At 44.8% G+C, this 22,593-nt stretch overlaps 1 protein-coding gene across 6 annotated transcripts in view; it reads right to left on the reverse strand.

The window, feature by feature from the left end:
* The window catches only part of HLCS (holocarboxylase synthetase), a 261,748-nt gene that overhangs the window by 176,060 nt on the left and 63,095 nt on the right, over positions 1-22,593 (reverse strand). For all 6 annotated transcript variants that reach the window (XM_017894636.1, XM_017894630.1, XM_017894635.1 and 3 more), the window contains one exon: positions 18,259-18,441. In XM_017894636.1, the coding sequence (XP_017750125.1) occupies positions 18,259-18,441 (183 nt within the window). The remainder of the gene's footprint in view (positions 1-18,258; positions 18,442-22,593) is intronic.

The raw sequence follows: 22,593 nt of genomic DNA on the forward strand, positions 1-22,593 counted from the left end.
TGCTTTCCAGATCCCCAACACCTGGGACACAGTAGGCACTCAATAAATGTCTGGTAAACGGTCTTCCTTTTATAATGTAAAGTGATAGCTCAGCCTCGGACGCTGAAAGGCCCAGGATTTACTGCATTTTTTTGTTACCTGCCAACTAGCGAAGACCACAAAAGGCTTGAGTGGAACAGTAAAAGCAGGGAGTGAATAAGTCATTTCTAACAAGGCTGGTTTTATAGGCATCACACCTCCACCCGGCCAAATAGGCTCATTGTAGAGGTGGAATCTATTCTGTAAGTGCAGAGACCAAAGAGAAAGCCAGAGTCAGCTCTAACGGCAAGGGCGGCTCTACGGGGCAGCTCAGCCACCGCCTCCACAATAAGAGACGCGAACTTCCACTGCCTGGGCTCGTGGGTGCGGGACCGACACCCGCAGGAGTCTCTGCTGGGGCCTTCATCAAGCCTGCCCAAGGAAAACACCCGCCATTTGTCTCTGCCCAACACAAACAGGCTTCTGACAGAGCAGGCAGTGTGGGGGTGGAGGGCATGGAAAAAGCTGGGGCTGAGCCCTGGGGGCCCACGGGCAGCCCTGCCTGGTGCACCCAGAGGTGGCCCATTCTAGACACCATTGTGGCCGTTCACACGTTCCCTTCCTTCGGATGTTGACATGTCCCCCGGCCCCACCACCCTCAGCTATTTGCCTGTTACCTGCCGGCCCCACCTGGGCCTCTTGTGTGGGCAGGGGACTCTGGGACAGGATCCTGCCCTCGGCTCTGCCACCACCAGCTGTGAGGCCGCAAGAGGCACTCCCTGGGCTGACCTCAGCTTCTTCATTTTTCTAATGAGAAAACGAGAACATCTCTCTCTGGCAAAACGGAGCTTCAAGATTCAATGTTTAGCCTCCACTGTTTAATTCTCAGTTGAAATTTAACATCGTGTTAGGATGCCAGGGTTAAAATACATGTTACCTGAAAAGAGAGAAGGAGCCCCATATCAAGAGGCTAAGAGCTTTCTGCTCCAGGGCCTTATCTTAGCAAAGGTTCACTGGTCCAACCGGCTGTCACCATGACACTCAGGAAAATCCAGAGAATCCCAGGGAACAACACCTGGCCAGGCCTGGCAGGAGAGAGGGCAGTGGCATCTAACACTGCCCTATGTGTCCAAGGAGAGGGAGGGTCTAAGCTCACGCACTCAAGGCTGCAGTCTAAGAAGTTCCAGCTCAAAAGTGCATTCGTTCATAGGAGAAAGGGGCTGACCGCCCACTTTGTACACAGAAGAGTTTCTAAACTGAAAAGAGTTTTTAATAACACACAAAACAATTCCAACTTTTCCCTGAAACTCCATCTGGCCAGTTTCCTCTGGCACGTCCACAGCTGATTCTTCTAGAAACTGTTTAACATGATTGTTAAGAATAACCTAACAACCCGTTAGGTTATTTATCCTGCTCTTCCAGAAAACAGAGCTGGACTATGCGGGCAGCTGCTTGGGCAGAGAGGGCTGTGCACTGCTGGCCTGTCCCTGGGGTCTCTCGGGGCTCTCAGTGCACGGGAGCCAAGGAAGCAGCTCCCAATCCATTAGCGGGAAAAGCCAAAACACTTTGCAAGTGTCCAAATAAAATGCACTTACTAAATGTCTACTATAAGCAAAACACTGGGAAAGGGATACAAAGATTAACAACATATGGTCCTTGCTTTCAAATCATCTTGCATGACAGTTTAATGGGGAAAACAGATATTTACACAAATAATACAACAACAGCACTTATACAAACCACCTAAAAAAAATTCCTATGGAAGTGACTGGATCTAAGGTTCCAAGTCGCAATACTTGGGTTAGGAAATTGAAAAAAAATTCAAATCCTATACCCGTGACGTGATCATCTGTGGAATTTTCCTGGATCGGAGCAGTAGAATCCCTTTGATGAGTATAAAAGATCAACTATTTGTCCTCATAGCATCTGGCTGTAAGATTTTTTATGTTCTGTAATTTAAGACTTTTCTTTTAAGAGATAGGGTCTTGCTTGCTCAACATGTTGCTCAGGCTGGAGTGCAGTGGCACGATCACAAACTCAACTCCTGGGCTCAAGCGAACCTCCCATCTCAGCCTCCCAAGTAGCTGGGGACTATAGGTGCACACCACCATGCCTAGTTAATTTTTTTTTTTAAATCTTTTGTAGAGATAGGGTCTCGCTGTTTGCCCAGGAGTGATCCTCCCACCTCAGCCTCCCGAAGTGCTGAGATTACAGGCATGAGCCACTGCAACCGGCCAATTTAAAACTTAAAATCTTACTACTCTAAGAACTTCATACACATGTGCTTTATAAATGCTGGTTCATATGAAGATGGAATACTCCCCTCAACCCCGTAGGGTGATACACAGCCATATGGAACCATCACTAACTAGTAGGCTACTGCTTTTACTTCAAATAAAACAAATACTCCCAGGGCCAAGTAGAAACTAGCGCTGTTCTCTTGACAACTCCTGGAAGCAAAGATGTCAAAGCCTCCCACTCTTAAGGTGGCTCAAGCCTGTAATCCCAGCACTTTGGGAGGCCGAGACGGGTGGATCACGAGGTGACGAGGTCAGGAGATCGAGACCATCCTGGCTAACATGGTGAAACCCCGTCTCTACTAAAAAATACAAAAAAACTAGCCGGGCGAGGTGGCGGGCGCCTGTAGTCCCAGCTACGCCGGAGGCTGAGGCAGGAGAATAGCGTGAACCCGGGAGGCGGAGCTTGCAGTGAGCTGAGATCCGGCCACTGCACTCCAGCCTGGGCGACAGAGCAAGATTCCGTCTCAAAAAAATAAATAAATAAAAAATAAATTAAAAAAAAAAACAACCCCCGATAGAGTCTGGGCTTTGTGGTTTACTTAAAGGCAGTAACATTTGCATATTCAAAACAAAAACAAAAGGCCCTCTTTATCAGGAAAATGTGGCAAAAGGTTCACCAGTGATAAATCCGGGTGAAGGCTGCATGGGGCTTACAGGGTTGGTGTACGACTCTTTTACCTTTTCTTCAGTTTTAATTTTTTGTAACAAAAAATTGGGGGAGAAATAAAGGATTTTCCCCAGAAGTTTGAAAGGCCCTGCCAGCTCCTACATGAACTGTAGATTTTTGTTCTGCTGTTAATCATGGAATCATCAAAGAAACAGCCTTCATAAAGAATCAAAAAGCAAAACAGCAATGAAGAACACCTTTTAGCTTTTTGATCTGAACAAGCCTTCGTGCTGCCTGTGCTGGGGAAGCATTGCTAAACCATTCTGAGGCAAGAACACCTCCCTGAAAAACCACAGATTTCCATCCTCACGGAGCCGTCCCTCTGGAGGCCCAGATCTTGTACGACCCAAATGCAGGGCGCACTTTCCCCAAGTACAAACCCCAGTGCGTTTCATGAAGCTGCTCAGTATATGCGGAATCAGTGCATTAATAACAGCTTATTGGCACCAAATGAAAAACACACAAGTCTTAATCTTAGGTCTTGAATTTTGTCCAGGTCCTACGTCATACCTGGCTGGAAGGCCTACAGCCGTAAGCATGCTTGGTGACTGGAGGCTGTGTAGTGAGACCTGAGTTTTGAAACCAGGATTGGTAGCTTAACAAAATTTACTGGTTGTAGAAAAAGTAAACTTGCCTCCAGGGAGGTGAGCTCAGCCTCACCATTCTGACAGCAGCCTCTGGTGGCCAGTTTAGTAAAAAGTGTTGGCTCTGATGCTGAAAGCTCGGACCTTCCCTTCTTAATGAAGGTCACTGCAAGCAGACAGGCCATTCTAGGTAACAGCTGGGGGTGACTGGGGAAGCTGCAGAAATCCAAACGAAGGTGTGACTTTGGGCCATGTAAATCACCAAGTCATTGGATGATCTGTCTCTTGCATTAAAAAAAAAAAAAAAATGAAGTACTCTCTTTCAAAAGTAGAAAAATAAATAAAGAGAACTGTTTTAAAAGGGCTCGAGTCACAAGGCAGATAACACATACTCAGTTTGAAAGTAATCTCATTCCATACTTGCATAGAAAGCCTTTAAATATTCAAGGAGCACAGATTCCTGCACAAAATAAAGCCCAGCCTGTCTACTTTCTTACATAGCACCCCACGGTACACTAACTCCTATGTACTGAGTGCAGGAAATTCTTCCTGCCATGTAAGGAATTGCTCCATAGGGCAGAAACTTCTAGAAAATGCTACGACCATTCATTCAGAGAACAAAATTAAATATTCAGGACTGTAGGTGAGGCCTGATTTCTAGTGCCACAGATTCACACCATTTCACTGGATATAAATAGAGGAATGATCAGAGGCCGACAGTTGGCTTCAAAGGCAGAGAGGGTAAGAAGGAGATGCCATCAGCTTCAAGCCAACTTCTTCGTAAGGTGCACTCTGTCCTCAGCCGTCAGAGAACAATCTGGAAACAATCTGCTGAGCAGCTGCTCTCATCAACAAACTGTTTATTGTAAGAAAGTGGCTGGGTCAAAGGCTAAACATCAACCCGAGCTGAAAGCATACAGACCAAAAATCAATACCGTCCCTGCTAAAGAGACCCAGGACTTCGCATGCAGAAAAGAGTGGGTGAGGAACTCATGCTTAGTTCTGAAAGAGTGAGAGTTGGAACAAAACCCCCATATTTCAACATTCAGGGTTCTTCTGAGTGTTATTCTAACTGGCCACTTGCTGCTATTTGCAGAACGGCCTAGTAATGGGGGCTAAAATGTGGCATTCAACAGGGACATAGAAATCAACATTGCCCAAAAAGTTACAGGGGTTTACANTCACCAGTGATAAATCCGGGTGAAGGCTGCATGGGGCTTACAGGGTTGGTGTACGACTCTTTTACCTTTTCTTCAGTTTTAATTTTTTGTAACAAAAAATTGGGGAGAAATAAAGGATTTTCCCCAGAAGTTTGAAAGGCCCTGCCAGCTCCTACATGAACTGTAGATTTTGTTCTGCTGTTAATCATGGAATCATCAAAGAAACAGCCTTCATAAAGAATCAAAAGCAAAACAGCAATGAAGAACACCTTTTAGCTTTTGATCTGAACAAGCCTTCGTGCTGCCTGTGCTGGGGAAGCATTGCTAAACCATTCTGAGGCAAGAACACCTCCCTGAAAACCACAGATTTCCATCCTCACGGAGCCGTCCCTCTGGAGGCCCAGATCTTGTACGACCCAAATGCAGGGCGCACTTTCCCCAAGTACAAACCCCAGTGCGTTTCATGAAGCTGCTCAGTATATGCGGAATCAGTGCATTAATAACAGCTTATTGGCACCAAATGAAAACACACAAGTCTTAATCTTAGGTCTTGAATTTTGTCCAGGTCCTACGTCATACCTGGCTGGAAGGCCTACAGCCGTAAGCATGCTTGGTGACTGGAGGCTGTGTAGTGAGACCTGAGTTTTGAAACCAGGATTGGTAGCTTAACAAAATTTACTGGTTGTAGAAAAGTAAACTTGCCTCCAGGGAGGTGAGCTCAGCCTCACCATTCTGACAGCAGCCTCTGGTGGCCAGTTTAGTAAAAGTGTTGGCTCTGATGCTGAAAGCTCGGACCTTCCCTTCTTAATGAAGGTCACTGCAAGCAGACAGGCCATTCTAGGTAACAGCTGGGGTGACTGGGGAAGCTGCAGAAATCCAAACGAAGGTGTGACTTTGGGCCATGTAAATCACCAAGTCATTGGATGATCTGTCTCTTGCATTAAAAAAAAAAAAAAAAATGAAGTACTCTCTTTCAAAAGTAGAAAATAAATAAAGAGAACTGTTTTAAAAGGGCTCGAGTCACAAGGCAGATAACACATACTCAGTTTGAAAGTAATCTCATTCCATACTTGCATAGAAAGCCTTTAAATATTCAAGGAGCACAGATTCCTGCACAAAATAAAGCCCAGCCTGTCTACTTTCTTACATAGCACCCCACGGTACACTAACTCCTATGTACTGAGTGCAGGAAATTCTTCCTGCCATGTAAGGAATTGCTCCATAGGGCAGAAACTTCTAGAAAATGCTACGACCATTCATTCAGAGAACAAAATTAAATATTCAGGACTGTAGGTGAGGCCTGATTTCTAGTGCCACAGATTCACACCATTTCACTGGATATAAATAGAGGAATGATCAGAGGCCGACAGTTGGCTTCAAAGGCAGAGAGGGTAAGAAGGAGATGCCATCAGCTTCAAGCCAACTTCTTCGTAAGGTGCACTCTGTCCTCAGCCGTCAGAGAACAATCTGGAAACAATCTGCTGAGCAGCTGCTCTCATCAACAAACTGTTTATTGTAAGAAAGTGGCTGGGTCAAAGGCTAAACATCAACCCGAGCTGAAAGCATACAGACCAAAATCAATACCGTCCCTGCTAAAGAGACCCAGGACTTCGCATGCAGAAAAGAGTGGGTGAGGAACTCATGCTTAGTTCTGAAAGAGTGAGAGTTGGAACAAAACCCCATATTTCAACATTCAGGGTTCTTCTGAGTGTTATTCTAACTGGCCACTTGCTGCTATTTGCAGAACGGCCTAGTAATGGGGGCTAAAATGTGGCATTCAACAGGGACATAGAAATCAACATTGCCCAAAAAGTTACAGGGGTTTACATCAGTTGTTTCTTTCTCAAAGTTGTTTTGCAACAGGACCAACGTGCTCATTATACACATGTGCTTATTATACACAGACACCACAGTCCATCTGTAAATATGTCTAATCGGAAACTGGAGGGCTGACTGGACATGAGATTGTATGAAGAGATTGTTTCATTTTAGGTATGACAGTGGAATTGTGATTATGTTTTTAAACAGAGCTCGTATCTTTCAGAGACACATACTAAAATATTCGCAGATGAGAGAACTGAAACGGTATCTGGGAATTCCTTCCAAATAATATTGGCGGAGAAGTGGGTAGAAAGAAGTGAAATAAGATTGGCCATAAATGGATAACTGTGAAGGAGAGTGATGAGTACAAAAGAATTCACTGCATTATTTATATTTACTTTTGTATATTTGAAATTTTTTTTTTTTTTTTTTTTTTTTTTTTTTTTTTTTTTTTGAGGGACGGTCGAGTCTGCTCTGTCACCCAGGCTGGAGTGCTATGCCGGATCTCAGCTCACTGCAAGCTCGCCTCCCGGGTTCACGCCATTCTCCTGTCTCAGCCTACCCGGGTAGCTGGGACTACACGCGCCGCCACGGTCGCGCCGGGCTAGTTTTTTGTAGTTTTTAGTACGAGAGGGGTTTCACCGTGTTAGCCAGGATGAGTCTCGATCTCCTGATCCCTCGTGATCACCCGGTCTCGCTCCCAAAGTTGCTGGGTATTACAGGCTTGAGCACGCGCGCCCGGCCTGAAATTTTTCTATGAAATGTTTTCTTTTACTTTTGTGTAAAGTTCAACAGTCACTTTGAAAGAAAAAAGTTTTCTTAAATATAAGAAAAGTATTAACCTACCAAGGGAAATTAATTAAGTCATACACCATGGTATTGCTAGGTATCCAATTTGATGTTTTTGAGCAATGTCCGAGATATGGTTGTTATGTCCTGAGTTGAACGACGGAGAAGTAGAGAGGCTCAAAGTGTTCCCACTGCATATGTGCTCCAGCAAGCCAGCATGTGACACACAGACAAGACGGTTTCTTGTGGTTTAACTGCATTATGGAGCATGAGGACATACGTGAGCTGCTAAGAAAACCCAACTGTCATAAATAATGGGAACCAAGTTGTTAAAAGACAAGTTGGCATACAAATTTTGAAAATACAATTTCTTTGTAAATTTGAGGCTGCTATTGATAATTCTTAAATTAACAGCAAAATTAGAGAATTAGCCTGAAATAAATAAAAATAAACAGATAGCAAAACATTCTTTCATTGTGCTGAAATTAACTGTGAATATGTATCTATGATTTTAACTTGTATCAATATAAAGATGACAATGGTAATAATCACAAATTCTTAGAAAAGAATGCATTCAAGGGAACTGCTTAAAAAGTTAAATCTTTTTAGTCTGCTTGCTTTACCAAGGCCAGCATAAATACTGCAGAGAGTCCTGGAAAGGATGAGAAAGGTCTTCTTGTCTACTCTCCGTCCCAACAGAATAGAGAAGGGTTTGGCCATGAGAATTTGGTAACCCACCAGGCACGGTAGCTCATACCTGTAATGCCAGTACTTTGGGAGGCTGAGGTGGAAGAATTGTCTGGGCCCAGAAATTTGAGACCAGTTTGGGCAAAAAAGTAAGACTCCATCTCTACAAAACATAAAAGTAAATTAGCCGATATGGTGCTACGTGCCTGTAGTCCCCACTACTTGGGAGGCTGAGGTGGGAGATCACCTGAGCTCAGGAGTTCAAGGCTGCAGTGAGCCATGATCATGCCACTGCACTTCAATCTGAGTGACAGAACAAGACCCTGTCTCAAGAAAAAAAAAAAGACACCCACCCTAGTGGGAAGGTGGGGCAGAGATGGGGATGGTTAATGGATGCAAAAAAAAAAAAAAAATAGAAAGAATGAATAAGACCTAGTATTTGATAGCACAACAGGGTGACTACAGTCAATAATTTAATTGTACATGCTCAAATAACTAAAAGAATATAATTTGTTTGTAACATAAAGGATAAATGCTTGAGGAGATAGGTACCCCATTTTATATGGTGTGATTATTACGCACAGCATGCCTGAATCAAAGCATCTCATGTACCCCATAAATGTATACACCTACTATGTACCTAATAAATTAAAATTTTAAAAAATGTTAAAAAGCCATCTACCCAGACAAACTCATTTGGCCAATCTGAGACACTACATCTAACTCCAGCATCACAGAAGGAAAAAATACACAGAGGAAAACCTTCGAAATTATAGACCTTTGACCTTTAAAGCATTTTATGAACGAAAAAGCTACAGAAAAACTTAAATCCTGAAATGTATCAAGGTTGCCTATAGGAAGTAATAATCTAGACAATCCTAGGCAGAGTCTGGCTATCCCCCCATCCCCAAATTAACCATCATTTTTTAATTTATGAAACTACTGTTTGCTGTTTTTTTAAAAGGTATATTTTCTTATTCACGGAAATTAAAAACAGGAAGCAGGATCAGTGGTGCCGTCATTCAATTACTCTTCAGTGAACTGCTCTATGTAGGATTCATTTTTGTTCAGAAAAGAGAGCAACTTACCAAATGTTTACCTAGGGCATACAAAAGCAAACTCAGTAAGTTTTCTGAGAATATTCACTTTCAGCCGGGCACAGTGGCTCACGCCTGTAATCCCAGCACTTTGGGAGGCCGAGGCGGGCGGATCACAAGGTCAGGAGTCCGAGACCAGCCTGACCAACATGGTGAAACCCCGTCTCTACTAAAAATACAAAAATTAGCCAGGTGTGGTGGTGTGTGCCTGTAATCCCAGCTACTCAGGAGGCTGAGGCAGGAGAATTGCTTGAACCCAGGAGGCAGAGGTTGCAGTGAGCTGAGCTCTAGCCTGGGCAACAGAGCGACACTCCGTCTCAAAAAAAAAAAGAAAAAAAAAGAACATTCACTTTCAACTTTAATTTTTTAAACTTTTCCTTAATGCATGTAAGAGGCAGGTTGATTTAAACTAAAAGTATTTATAGACCAGTGGCTCAGGAAAGCCTCATGGTGTGTGAAACTGACGACAAGGGTCCTATGATAACGCATGTTCAGGACCCAGCGATCTAGCTGACTGCTGATGGGCAACGCTGGTCTCCTTTCGCTCACACCTAGAATCTGAATCTCAGCCTCGGAGGTGCAACAGCACAGTGCCAAAGCAGCCCTCCTCTTCACCCACAGCCTCTGTCCCCTGCACTCAGACACACACGCCAGAGACCCGCCAGAGACCCGCCAGAGACACGAACAGCTACATAACAAAATCGTGCTGTGAACCTCCCTGTGTCAAGGGAAAGTCCATTTCCCTTTTACCAGAAATCTCCAGACCCGCTACTCTAAGTCTTCTCTCACTCTCAGGGAGAAATGACCGCTCCACAAAGGCACGTTCTATCTCAACAATCTTATGTTTTTTTGTAGTTCTGGTTAAAACAGACATATGCACTTAAATAAATATATAAATGTATATGCATATATATTATCATAATAACTATATGTATTCATACGGTTGAAATTTTAAAAACTCAAATACCCTTAAAAATATCGATTAAAACAGACTCTGTTGTTTTAAATTAAAGACATGTTCCGCGATTCACGAAATAAAATTTGTGTTCTAGAATTTTTTTGTAAGGGACACTGGCTCCAATGATCAATGAGAACTGAAATTATAGTCTTTAACTCCAATATTTATTTTTTAGAAAAAAATATTTATCTTATTGACAAGTAAAAAATATGTACATTTCTGGTATACCACATGATGCTTTGACGTAGGTGTATGTTGCGGAACGTAAACTCCAGTATTCCTTCCACTGATTCTATTATTAAACGAAAGCCTAAAAGCGTTTTAAGAAAGAAAATACCCATGACACCAGCAGAGGGATAATGTAGAATTGTACTGGAAACATGCAGTACCTGGACAGCTGTGTGGCCAAACTTGGCACGCAGTACCTGGAGAGATGCAGCCACACACATGCAGCTACAACAAAATGAAGAAATCGGGAAGATCTCTCAGAAAAAAGGAGCCTTCCCTTTTTATCTCCAGGAGAAAGTGCCTGTGGGACAGACAGACAGACTAACCTTGGCCAAGTTTTCCTGCTTTCACGAGGAAGCCTGTGCAATCCTCCTGGTGCTGCCCAGCATCGGCTGAGCTCCAGCAGAGGAGCGCTCTCCTCGCACCCCAAGCTGTTTCTCCCCTTTCCACTCAGGCGGGGGAAACGGAGGATTAAACACCACTCAGGTCCACAAACTGCCTGTCAGTTTTGAGCCCCCCGAAACACTATGAACATTTTTCCAAGACCGTCAGTGCAAATCTCTGGGCGGCACTCTCAAATCATGAGCAATGCATGGAAACAAAATGTGTTCCCCAGCTATAATTCACATCCCAAGAACTGAAGGAGAACGTTTATTAAATGGGATTCGGGTCTCAGACCCCAACATTCCTGAGCTGACACTGCCAGCTCCGTGGCCCGGGAGCGCCAGACTCAAGGGTTCCCTGTCATCGCCAGGTGCCCCACCGCCGCACCCACCTCCAACTCTAGTCCTTGGCCCTGCACCTGATCACAGGAGCCCTTTGATCATGCTCTCTAACCCGGCACCAGTATGGGCTTATTCCTAGGATGTGTTTTTTTGAAGTTGGGAGACAAAAATCCACACGTGAGAGTGTTCTAAGCCCTTCTGGAGACAGCCTCCACCGCCTTCCCCGGGAGGTGAGGCCAGAATCCGTACCCGCTCACACATGGCAGCTATTAGGAAGCCCGGGTAGGAGACAAAAAGCATGTGGTCTTGGAGGACTTTTTTATTCCAAAAGAGGCCGTTTCCCATCCACAAGTTTGTGACTGCATAAATGGTAGCTATAAATAGACGGAGGAAAGAAAACCACGCTTCTTAGACGGGATGCTATCCCAAGAAGGAAAGTGCTGAGCGGGAATGTTCCCCCGGCCTCGGAGACCTTACCACCCCTTCCCCAGGCCAGACAGCAAAGGCTGCAACGCACAGAAGCCAGAATCATCACAGAACTAATTAAACATGGAAAACAACAAAAGCGTTTGTGCAGATTTCCCACAAGCACACATCTCTGTCCTGGGTATTTACTCTGCAGGCGCTGCTTTGAGGCACACTTGTGGAAACAAGATTCAGGTAAAAAGACAGGACACACAGTAGCTGAAAAGCCTTCTTCCCACAAAAATAAAACATTCTAAAGGCAGCACAGGAAAACCCCCCAAGTATGATTCCTTTTGCAATTCAACGTCAAAACCCATCATGTCGCCTTTTGCTATGGGTATTATGTTTGATAACAGGAAGTCAGTCAAAATGAACAAAAAATTTCCAGTGTAGGTGAAGGGCGAAGGAAGAAAGAAAGGAGAGAAAGAGGTATATGAAAGACCCTTAAAAACATTCATAGCTATAAAAGCTTTTAAATGTTTGCTTTAATCTGCCAGCTGCCTTTAGCTGGTGCCGTATTGTAAAACAGCCGCACAAGACCACAGCAGCCACATTTCAAAAGCTATTCAAGGTGCACCTGGAATTCTGACTTCCTCTCTAATCTGGATCTCTAAAAATTATTTTTAAACTGTATTTTAAAGTTATGCCTGAAGCTTCTCCATATTTATACATTCGAGACTCAGAACTAGGATTAAAAGTAGGAGAAGGGGAGGATTCCACATCAAATACTATGCTAAAAAATGGCAGGCAAAGATTTTTTTTAAGTGGAGAATTCTAATTAACTCATTAGAAAAATACATGAAGCCGATGCGGTGGTTCACGCCTGTAATCCCAGCACTTTGGGAGGCTGAGGCGGGAGGATCACCTGAGGTCAGGAGTTTGAGACCAGCCTGGCCAACATGGTGAAACCCTGTCTCTACTAAAAATACAAAAAGTCGCCGGGCATGGTGACGGGCACCTATAACCCCAGCTACTTGGGAGGCTGAGGCAGGAGAATCACTTGAACCCAGGAGGCAGAGGTTGCAGTGAGCAGAGATCACACCACTGCACTCCAGCCTAGGCGACAAGAGCAAGAGTCTGTCTCAAAAAAAAACAGAAACGAAAAATACATAAGCCTCTTCACTGTCCTGTAAGCCAGGTTCCTCTCCCGGGGGCAAGGACTCCTTCCCCACCCTGTCCTACTTATCAGGGTCACTGTGAGACCCACATGAGATGGCGACACAGGCAAAAAAAGCTTGGTCAACTGGAACGCATGCCACAAAGATGAGGAATTATCCCTCGTTTTCAGCAAACTTCTGCAGCAAGGCTTGTACTTAGCAGGCACACAGATGTTTGCTACATGAAGGGGCCAGTTAGAGTAGGAGGAACAACTGTGTGGTATATATGACTGAGTCTCAGTTTCTTCATAAAGCAACCAACATCTGAAAAACAGCTCCATCTCAGTATGTTCACGTATATCAAATCATCATGCTGCACACCTTAAATACATACAATAAAAAATAAACGTAACATAAAGGACTTCCCGGAGTAGAAGGGTCTGTACCCATTTTTTGATATGTTTACAAGTATCTAAACTAACCTTACCAACAAAACCTGCTTTTTATGGGGGGAAAAAGTTTCACAGTACAAATTCAGGGTTAAATCTAAAGGAAATGTCATAACTAGTTTTTGTTTTCAAGGACATATTATGCATTCCACAACTCCCCACTACCAAAATCACACACACACATCCCATGGTGATTGTGCCTGATTATTTCGGTAACAAACTCAGTTGTCGCTTCTTGCGACAGCTACATCTTGATCCCAAGGGTAAGGTAACTGGATGCAGGACCCCTGCTAAGAGTCCAGCCGGCTTCTATTTCTCAAGTCACCTACATACCATTAGCCACTGTTGGCCACGATGAACACCCACAAGGTTCCCAAGCTTTTTCATTTTGGAAAAAATCTTGCGCTCCCCAGATCCTAAGCGGATGTCCCAGACTATGGGAGCAATGCACAAGTTCTCTAGTTCCCCAAGGGGAAGGTGCCAACCTTCCTGGGGGTGCCACATCCAGTTCCCCAAGGTAAAGGTGCCGACCTTCTTGGGGGTGGCACATCCCACCCTATTCTGCTTCCTCTGGCCTCAGTGGGGGGATAAAAAGGGACCCACTGGCAGGCAACTCTGCAGGGGTGGAGGGTGGGAGGCTGGTTCTGTCACACACACAGGTTCAGGCCCCAGCCAGTCCCAACCCACCAGCTGCCCCTCCCCATGAGACCCTGCAGAGTGTGGCAGCCTGTGCTCTTTCTTTCTGCCATTGCTCTGGCAGAGATAAAATGGAAAATGGAACCCAGAGAAACAGAAACAAGGCAGCTAGCTTCTCAACTGGGAAAGAATTATGTTTTCTCTATAACATCAGATTTGATAGAAAATAAAATCTGTTAAAATGTTTCTATAAAATATAAAAGAATTATGTTTTTTCTGGTATTCTGTAACGGAAAGAATTGTGTTTCTTCTATAAAATCAGTGTCTCTCAAAAACACTCATGTCCCAGCACAGTAAAGATGTATTGCTGCTAACTGCCTGTCACCCACTGGTGGCGGGAAGATGTGGTGGCCACCAGGTGATCTCACCCAGGACACCCCACAGTGAGCCATGTGGTGTATCAGTCTCTCACCCACCAACATCCGCAGAGAGGAAGCCATGGAGAGGTCCCCATATATATGGTCTTGGAGAAACAGTTCAAAGGGCTCTGCCAAGAAACTGGAACATCTAAGCAGTGGTAGGGCACTCAGGGGTACCTGTACCACCCACAGAAGCAAAGGGAGAGCTTCAGCTCGGAGGCCCCCACACACCAACTCAGAGCTCACAGTTAACCCTGGGAGTCACAGCTGTCACAGGCCATGAACAAGAGTCACATGTTTTACTATCAAAGCGAACGCTTTCTAAATAATATGTCAAATATTAATATTAACCACAGTATCGACACTTATATGAGATTCCCTGCCTCTTAACATTCAAGTGTGACCATGTGTGAGATGCCTTCAAAGTCCAGTGACACGCAGTCATTTGTTTTCAGTTTTTAATAACTAATCTGGCTCATTATAAAGTAACTAATAACAAATAACTAATTTGGCTTATTATATATACAATTATTATAGAAAATTTGGAAAATACAGAGAAAGTTTTAAAAGATTATTAAAATCACCCTTAAGCACTCCACCAGAAATACATCCTATATATACCAGATTTCCTTCCTTCCAGTATTGTTTCCTTTTTTTTTTTTTTTTTTCCTTTTGCAACAAGGTCTCACTCTCTGTTGCCCAGGCTGGAGTGCAGTGGCGCAATCACAGCTCACTACAGCCTCAACCTCCCTGGCTCAGGCAATCCTCCTGCCTCAGCCTCCTGAGTAGCTGGGACTACAGGTATGTGCCACCATGCCTGGCTAATTTTTGTATCTTTTGTAAAGAATACAAAATTCTGCCAGGTTGCCCAGGCTGGTCTCGAACTCCTGAGCTCGAGGAATCCACCTGCCTCGGCCTCCCAAAGCATTGAGATTATAGGCGTGAACCACTGCACCTGGCCCAGTCTTCTTTCTACGGAGATAGGTGTGTGGTAAACATGTGTTGGTGTGTTTGTTTTATGGTTTAACTTTTTGTCATTTTGCTGAGACCCAAATTTCAATCCTGCTCCTGGGAATCAAACGTGAAAGCCTTGGTCGGAGGAAGCCCAGCTCAGCCGCCCAGAGTCTGCACCTCAGCCAAGCCCTGCTTCCTCTTGGTGTCGTGCACAGTGACGCTGATGAAGTCACACATGACTGGGTTTTATAGTGGGAATCACACGCTACCATGGTGTTTGGGTATCGATGAAGGTCTCAGAGCACATCCTTCACAAATGCCAAGGGCTGACTGTCGTTGAGGTGAGTGTTTTTTCTCCTTGGGTCTTGGTGCTATTCTTTCCAGTTATATCACAGTAACAGAGAAGCACATAAATCTTCTGCGCTATTCGTCATAAAGAGCAAGTGTCAAGGCACCAAACTGTGTAAACACAGCTGCTACGCAGTAAAACTATTTAGATAACTAGCGTATTTATTTTGTTCTTTCATATCCCATACTATAATAGTACCTAGGACACAGTAAATGTTGAATGAAAGATGAATATTATTAACTGGGACATTGAAACGATTTCTGCAGACCCAAAAGAAAGTGCCACCAATATAATGGAAAGCTATAAAACTATACTATGTGAAACTGATATAGAGAGAAAAAAATTAAATCTCTGAAGAACAACTTTATAGTTCTAGGGGCCTGTATGCCAGGCAGCCTAGCTCAGCAGCGACACCCTGTGGTAAGAGATCTTTGATTCCTGGCAACAGAGTATCTTGCAGGGCACAGGAAGCAGAAAGCCAGCCCAGGCATCCAATCCCTAAGGCAGGCGATGAGCCTAATGGACAGGCAGGATTTAGCAGATGACTGGGTGCCAAGATCCTCTCCACGGAACATAATTCCATGGGGATGACTGAGATCTGTTAAGTAGGGATGCTGGAAAGAAAACCAAATATAAAGTACAAACCCAATTCCATTCCCAGTCTCTGTGGTCCAGATCTATAAATACTGACCCATAGCCCAGTGCCTAGGCACAGGAGGAATTCAGCTGCCTCTGGAAAGACCATCTCAGGCAGTGCATATCCACCTTCAAATTCATTTGCACCATAATCCTTTAGAGAACTTATATTCCAAGAAGACATCATATAAAACTTTGAATTCTGCCATTTCCTTCTCTAGCAGATTCAAGGACACCTAAGCAGAGTTAATAAACATTAAGAGGCCGGGCATGCCATGACTGTAATCCCAACATTTTGGAAAGCCAAGGCAGGCAGATTGCTTGAACTCTGGAGTTCAAGACGAGCCTGGCCAACATGGCAAAACCCTGTCTCCACAAAAAGTATTAAAAATTAGCCAGGCATGGTGACACACACCTGTAGTCCCAGCTACTCGGGGGGCTGAGGTGGGAGGATCGCTTGAGCTTGGGAGGTTGAGGCTGCAGTGAGCCGTGACTGCACCACTACACTCCAGCCTGGGCAACGGAGCAAGACCCCGCCTCAAAAACTAAAAATAAACATTAAGAAATGAGGATATGTACAACATACACATACTCATTCCATTCCTTAGGCTGCCAAAGTAAAGCAGAATTCAGTCAGAAATAAGTAGCTGAGAGGAAAGTAGTCCACAGTACAGATATTCAAGAAAATCAACAAGGCCAAGTGGAGGGCCCACAATAGGAAGTGAACATTTCTGAAAATAATTATTTTCCAAAGTTATTATGTAATAAGGGGCTTAGTAGGGAGTGTCCATGTATGTGTATACAGAGCAAATATTTGCTTTAATCACGTTCAAGCATTTCATTCCCAAAGTTTGTGAAGGGGGAAATGAATACTCCCTTAATTGATCAATGAACAGGTGAAAATGTATCACCTCCCACTGCCCCAGGCTGTTTAAAAAACCAGAAGGACAAAAACGTGAAGCATCTGTTGTGTGCTTGAATATAAGCAGACCCATGACACAAAGCCCCGACTTGGGTATTTTAGGTTATACTCATCCTAAATACACCAGAAATGCCAAGAGTTCCAAACTTCCACTCACAGGAGAATAACCGGGGGCGGGGTCACTCTTCCTATCCACTGCTCTGTCCAAGAGTCTGGAGGTCAAGTTCGAAGACCAGCATGATCTGAACTCTGAGAAAGGGCAAGGAGCTGTGCCAAGGGCAAGGCCAAGCCACCTCACTCCCTGACTTCCCCAGCTGGGAGCCTCAGAGCAGGCACTCGCTAAGGTAGCCAGCCCCAGCCCTCCATCCCCAGGAAAACACTGACAGAGAAGGTCTAGGGGAGTGGCAGTGCTCTCAGATTTTCTATCTGTCTTCTCCAAGTGAGCCCATCACACCCAGATAGCTCACAGCTCTGCTCTCCTCCAAAAACTAAGGGACACAGTGTAACACAAAAGAAAGTGCCTCCTTTTTAAAAAATGTTGGGATGAGAGGTATAATTTGTTCGTTTCAAGAGAAAAGTAGGTAAGTTTAGTGTTTAAAGTCACCTAGACTATTGGATGTTTGCAGAAACTACGTGGTTATGTCACCAAACTCACAAATTTGTCTGTTCAGAGAAGACAACAGAAATAGACAAAATAATTTGTCACAATGACTATGAAACTGACAGCATGGCCGAGCAGGGGGATTAGCAAGAACACACACCTGGAGAATCTGGCAACCTGCCCAAAACCAGGTATCAATCACAGGCAGCAAGTGCAGGCACTGGCCACGAGAATTGCCGACCACATTCCCAGTTCCGTGGGCATTTTCCTGTTAGACACGACTCACAGACGTGAAACCCAGAGCGCTGTTGCCACAAGATGGCAGACATTAGCACAAATGTCATTGTTCCAAAGATTTGCTGAAAGCAGCCCAAATCAAATGCTTTCAATCCCAAATGAATACAATTACAGTTTCTGAATATACTCTTGACACAGGGACCCTCTTCCCCCCAACGCGGAAAGGGCCACACCTACAGACTTAACACCTTTCTAAACTCTACCAGTCATCCCTCCCTTATACATAACCCTCCCCCGACAAAATGAGTATGTGCACATCTTGAAGATGATTTCCAAACCCGAAGTCAAAACAGAAATGAAAAATCAAAACCAACCAAAATAAAACAGTTAAGGCAACGGGTCGCCACTGTGAAGAGGGCCACGTCGTGGTGCGCTCTGCCCGCTGAGCCCACAACTCACCTCCACAGCTGACAGCAAGTAAAGAGGAGTTAAGGCAGGAACTTGTTTCATGTCACAGCTGAGGCCAAGGGTTGTCAGAATCTCTCTAAGGACTTCGTATCTTCTAAAATTGCTTGACTTAAGCAAGTTAAAATCTTCTGGAGCTTGCACTATGTCGGAGCTCGGAGGTAGTTCCAAGTGCACCTGAAGGGAAAACATAGCACTATATAAACGGGGGGCACACACAGGCAATAAGAAAACAGTTTCTTTTTTCTTTTCTTTCCTTTTTTTAAAATTTAGAGACAGGATCTCATTATGTTGCCCAGGCCGGTCTTGAACTCCTGGGCTCAAGCGATCCTTCCGCCTCAGCCTCCCAAAGTGCTGGGATTACAGGTATAAGCCACCGCACCCGGCCAAAAAATTTCTTTACCAGTTTTCTTCTCCAAGTGAGCACATCATACCTGGATAGCTCATAGCTTTGCTCTCCTCTGAAAATTAAGGGACACAGTATAACCCAATAGAGAAAACTTGAACCTGAATTTTTCTAATTATCAATATCAATAGCATACAAACTCTGAAGCTGAATATCTGGAAACTCATGGCCAACAAGAAAATGATTCCAAAGAGCCTGTTCAAATCCTGGTTGTCAGGCAGAGAGGCCATGGTGGAAATGACCCTAGACAGTCATCATCTCTCTCCATGTTCCACACTCATCAGTCATATGACCTTCCGCAAGTCACTTAACTTGGTTATAGGAATAAAATAGTTAGGGCCGGGCACAGTGGCTCATGCCTGTAATCCCAGCACTTTGGGAGGCCAAGGCAGGCGGATCACCTGAGGTCAGGAGTTCAAGACCAGCCTGATCCACATGGAGAAACCCTGTCTCTACTAAAAATACAAATGTAGTCAGGCGTAGTTGCATGTGCCTGTAATCCCAGCTACTCAGGAGGCTGAGGCAGAAGAATGGCTTGAACCCGGGAGGCGGAAGTTGCGGTGAGCTGAGATCATGCCATTGTACTCCAAACTGGGGAACAAGAGCAAAAACTCCATTTAAAAAAAAAAAAAACAACCTAGAAAGACAGCTGTGCTGAAAACCTAATTGCTAGTGAGCTCAGGGAGGCAAATGGCTCACGCTGGAAACTTCCATTTGGCCTACTAGCCATAAATGGAAAACCATACCTGGGAAGAGAGCAGCCTTATTCATCATTTTAAGAGAGTTTGCAGAAGGCTGGGCATAGTGGCTCACACCTGTAATCCCGACACTTTGGAAGGCCGAGATGGTAGGATTGCTTGAGCCTAGGAGTTTCAGACCAGCCTGGGCAACACAGTGAGACCCTGTCTCTACAAAAAATACAAAAATTAGCCAGGCGTGGGTGGTGCACCTGTAGTCCCAACTACTTGGGAGGCTGAGCTGGGAGGATCCCTTGAACTCAGGAGGTTGAGGCTGCAGTGAGCCATGATCGTGCCACTGCACTCCAGCCTGGGCAACAGAGTGCGACCATTTAAAAAAAAAAAGAGAGAGAGAGTTTGCAGGAATTCAAAACATCAGGTCCTTGAATAATGTTGTTTCACTCAAAATCATTTTGTTATGATGTTGATGAGGGGAAAAAGAAATCACTTCCCAGCCGGGGCCACCCTCTGTGGGTCTGCAAACTCTCCCCATGTCTGCCCCGGTTTTCTCCAGATTCTCCATTTTCCCCCCACATCCCCAAGCTGTGCACATTAGGTGAACTGATGCGTCTACATGGTCCTGGTCTGAGCAAGTGTGAGTGCAGGTGTGAGTGTGCCCTGCGATGGGTGGGCATCCCGGTCAGGGCTGGCTCCCCAACCAGTGCCCTGAGCTTCCAGGCTGAGCTCCAGCCACGCGGCCACCCACCATGCTGAACTGAAATAATTAGGTAAATAATTATCTTGTGTTTTTATTAATCTTTCTTAAATGTACATATAACTCATATGTATTTCAATGTTTCAGTGTTTTGTCCTTTATTTAGAAGTCTGGTGATGTCTTTGTGACCAGAAATACGCCATGGGAACTGACTTCTTGTTTCTATCAATTAGCCTGTGGTAACATTGGTTTCAGTGTATGTCATTTCACTTAAGTGTGCAGTTTCCAAGAACCGATCAACAGCTTTAAGTGAGGACTTACTGAGGGAGGAGTAGGATTTCTTGGACACCAGAAAGGCCTTTCCTCCCACCCTCCTTCCCCTGATTGAATTTTAAGATTTGGAACTTCACCTAGTTACTTCAGGCTTTGTTGTCTAGTTAAAACTTAAAATATCTCCACCTATCAACAGCCTCTGTCTTGGGATGAAGGAACTTACTGGAACCTCTAGCTCCCCTGAGATCAGATTTTAAATGAGCATTGGAGCCTGGAGGTTGCCAGAACACTGAGTACCCAGAAAAGCAAACTGAGCTCGTCTGACTTATTTTGTTTCAGCTTTGCCTACTGTATGCAAAGCTTCTAGCCTGATACTATAGAAGTATTATGAAAATAAAAAGCATAGTGCCAGCTTTCAGGCGACTTAAAATCTCTCAGTTCCCACCCACACCTTAACCAAGCCAAATATACTAACCAAATGTTAAAAGTTGAGGCCTGGCTGAGTGTGGTGGCTCACCCCTATAATCCCAGCACTTTGGCAGGCCGAGGCGGGAGGATCACTTGAGGCCAGGAGTTTGAGATCGGCCAGCCAACATGGTGAAACCTCATTGCCACTAAAATTAAGACAAAAATCAGCTAGGTGTGGTGGCGCATGCCTGTAATCCCAGTTACTTGAGAGGCTGAGGCACAAGAATCACTTGAACCTGGGAGGTGGAGGTTACAGTGAGCTGAGATCGTGCCAGTGTACTCCAGCCTGGGTGACAGAGTGAGACTCTGGCTCAAAAAAGAAAGGTTGAGGCCAATCAGAAAAGGTCTGCAGGACACCGTCCAACATGGTCCCCAAACCACAGCTGGCTGGCTGCAGGCTGGCTGCTTCCTCTAAGACCAAGCACGCCGATCGGGGGCAACAGGTCAGGTGGGCCTGTTTCTAGATAGCCCGGGAGAGGGGAAGAGGCAGAAAAGCAAAACCCTCTGAAGAATCCGTATCCTCACCTGAGGTCAGGATTTCGAAACCAGCCTGACCAACATGGTGAAACCCCATCTCTACTAAAAATACAAAAAAAAATAGACGGGCCTGGTGGCGCATGCTTGTAATCCCAGCTACTTGGGAGGCTGAGGCAGGAGAATCACTTGAACCCAGGAGGCAGAGGTTGCAGTGAGCCGAGATGTGCCACTGCACTCCAGCCTGGGCAATAAGAATGAAACTCCATCTCAAAAAAAATAAAAATAAAAAATCCGTATCCTACTCAGTGCGCTTCTACCTTAAATGTGCACCTCTCCCCTATGGTGGACAAAGTTATGCCAATGTAGACTAACAGCACAGTGGCAGGACCCGTTTAATTCACTTGAGCACATGGCTATTCCAGAGATTAACCCTTACAGGTGGCAGAAATGAAGTAAGTCAAGTTCTGTTCCCACCAGAGCCGAAGGGATGAGGGAGGTGCTCGAATGAATGCATGTGGACTTGCTGGTCAGGGCAAATACACAGAGTAGCCAAGACGCACATGCAGTGAATTATATTAACTCATTTTCACATGAGAACAATGCCAGGATGGAAAACAGAATGGCGCTACAAGCGGGAGGAGTTCCCAGAGACAAGGAGGAAGACGGCTGCTGAAACCCTGAGAACTGCTTGGTTTCACTGTCTTATGGTTTCAAGATGTAGGTGCTTCTACAATGGAAACCAGAAAAGAGGCCACCTCTGGTTCTACGCTCCCAATGAGCAGGGAGAAATGGCACGCCAGAGTGTGTGGGTGGCAGATTTGTACTCCTTGTCCACAGAGGTACTGGACTAGAGTCTCATCCTCTGGGTGTAATCCTGTTACCATAATGACAGGTCTATTTCTGTAACTTGGCCTTCCTGTAAAAATAAGACTTTTTAGTTGGACCGAAAACCAGAACTTAAAAAATGTCTCCAGCCACAAATGCAGGGAGAGGGTGATACTGGCATCTAGTGGGGAGAGACCAGGGATGCTTCTCCGCAGCCGAAAATGCACAGGACTGTTTCTCACCACGAAGAATTATCTGACCCAAAATGTCAATAGTGCCATGGTTGAGAAACTCTGCCATCAAAGGCGACCCACTGCTGCCATGTGCTAAGCTAAACAAGAAAACAAAATCTTTTAAAATCCATTTTAGAGATTTTCTGTGGACAACTTTATGGCAAACTCCTGGTCTATTTGACAGTCAAATGTCAGCATTAATCCACAGCCTCAAGTTTTCCCTGCAAACTTGATCAGTACAGCGAAAATACAAAC

The sequence above is a fragment of the Rhinopithecus bieti genome, unplaced genomic scaffold (genome assembly GCF_001698545.2).
Source record: "Rhinopithecus bieti isolate Rb0 unplaced genomic scaffold, ASM169854v2 scaffold_25394, whole genome shotgun sequence".
Taxonomy (NCBI): Eukaryota; Metazoa; Chordata; class Mammalia; order Primates; family Cercopithecidae; genus Rhinopithecus; species Rhinopithecus bieti.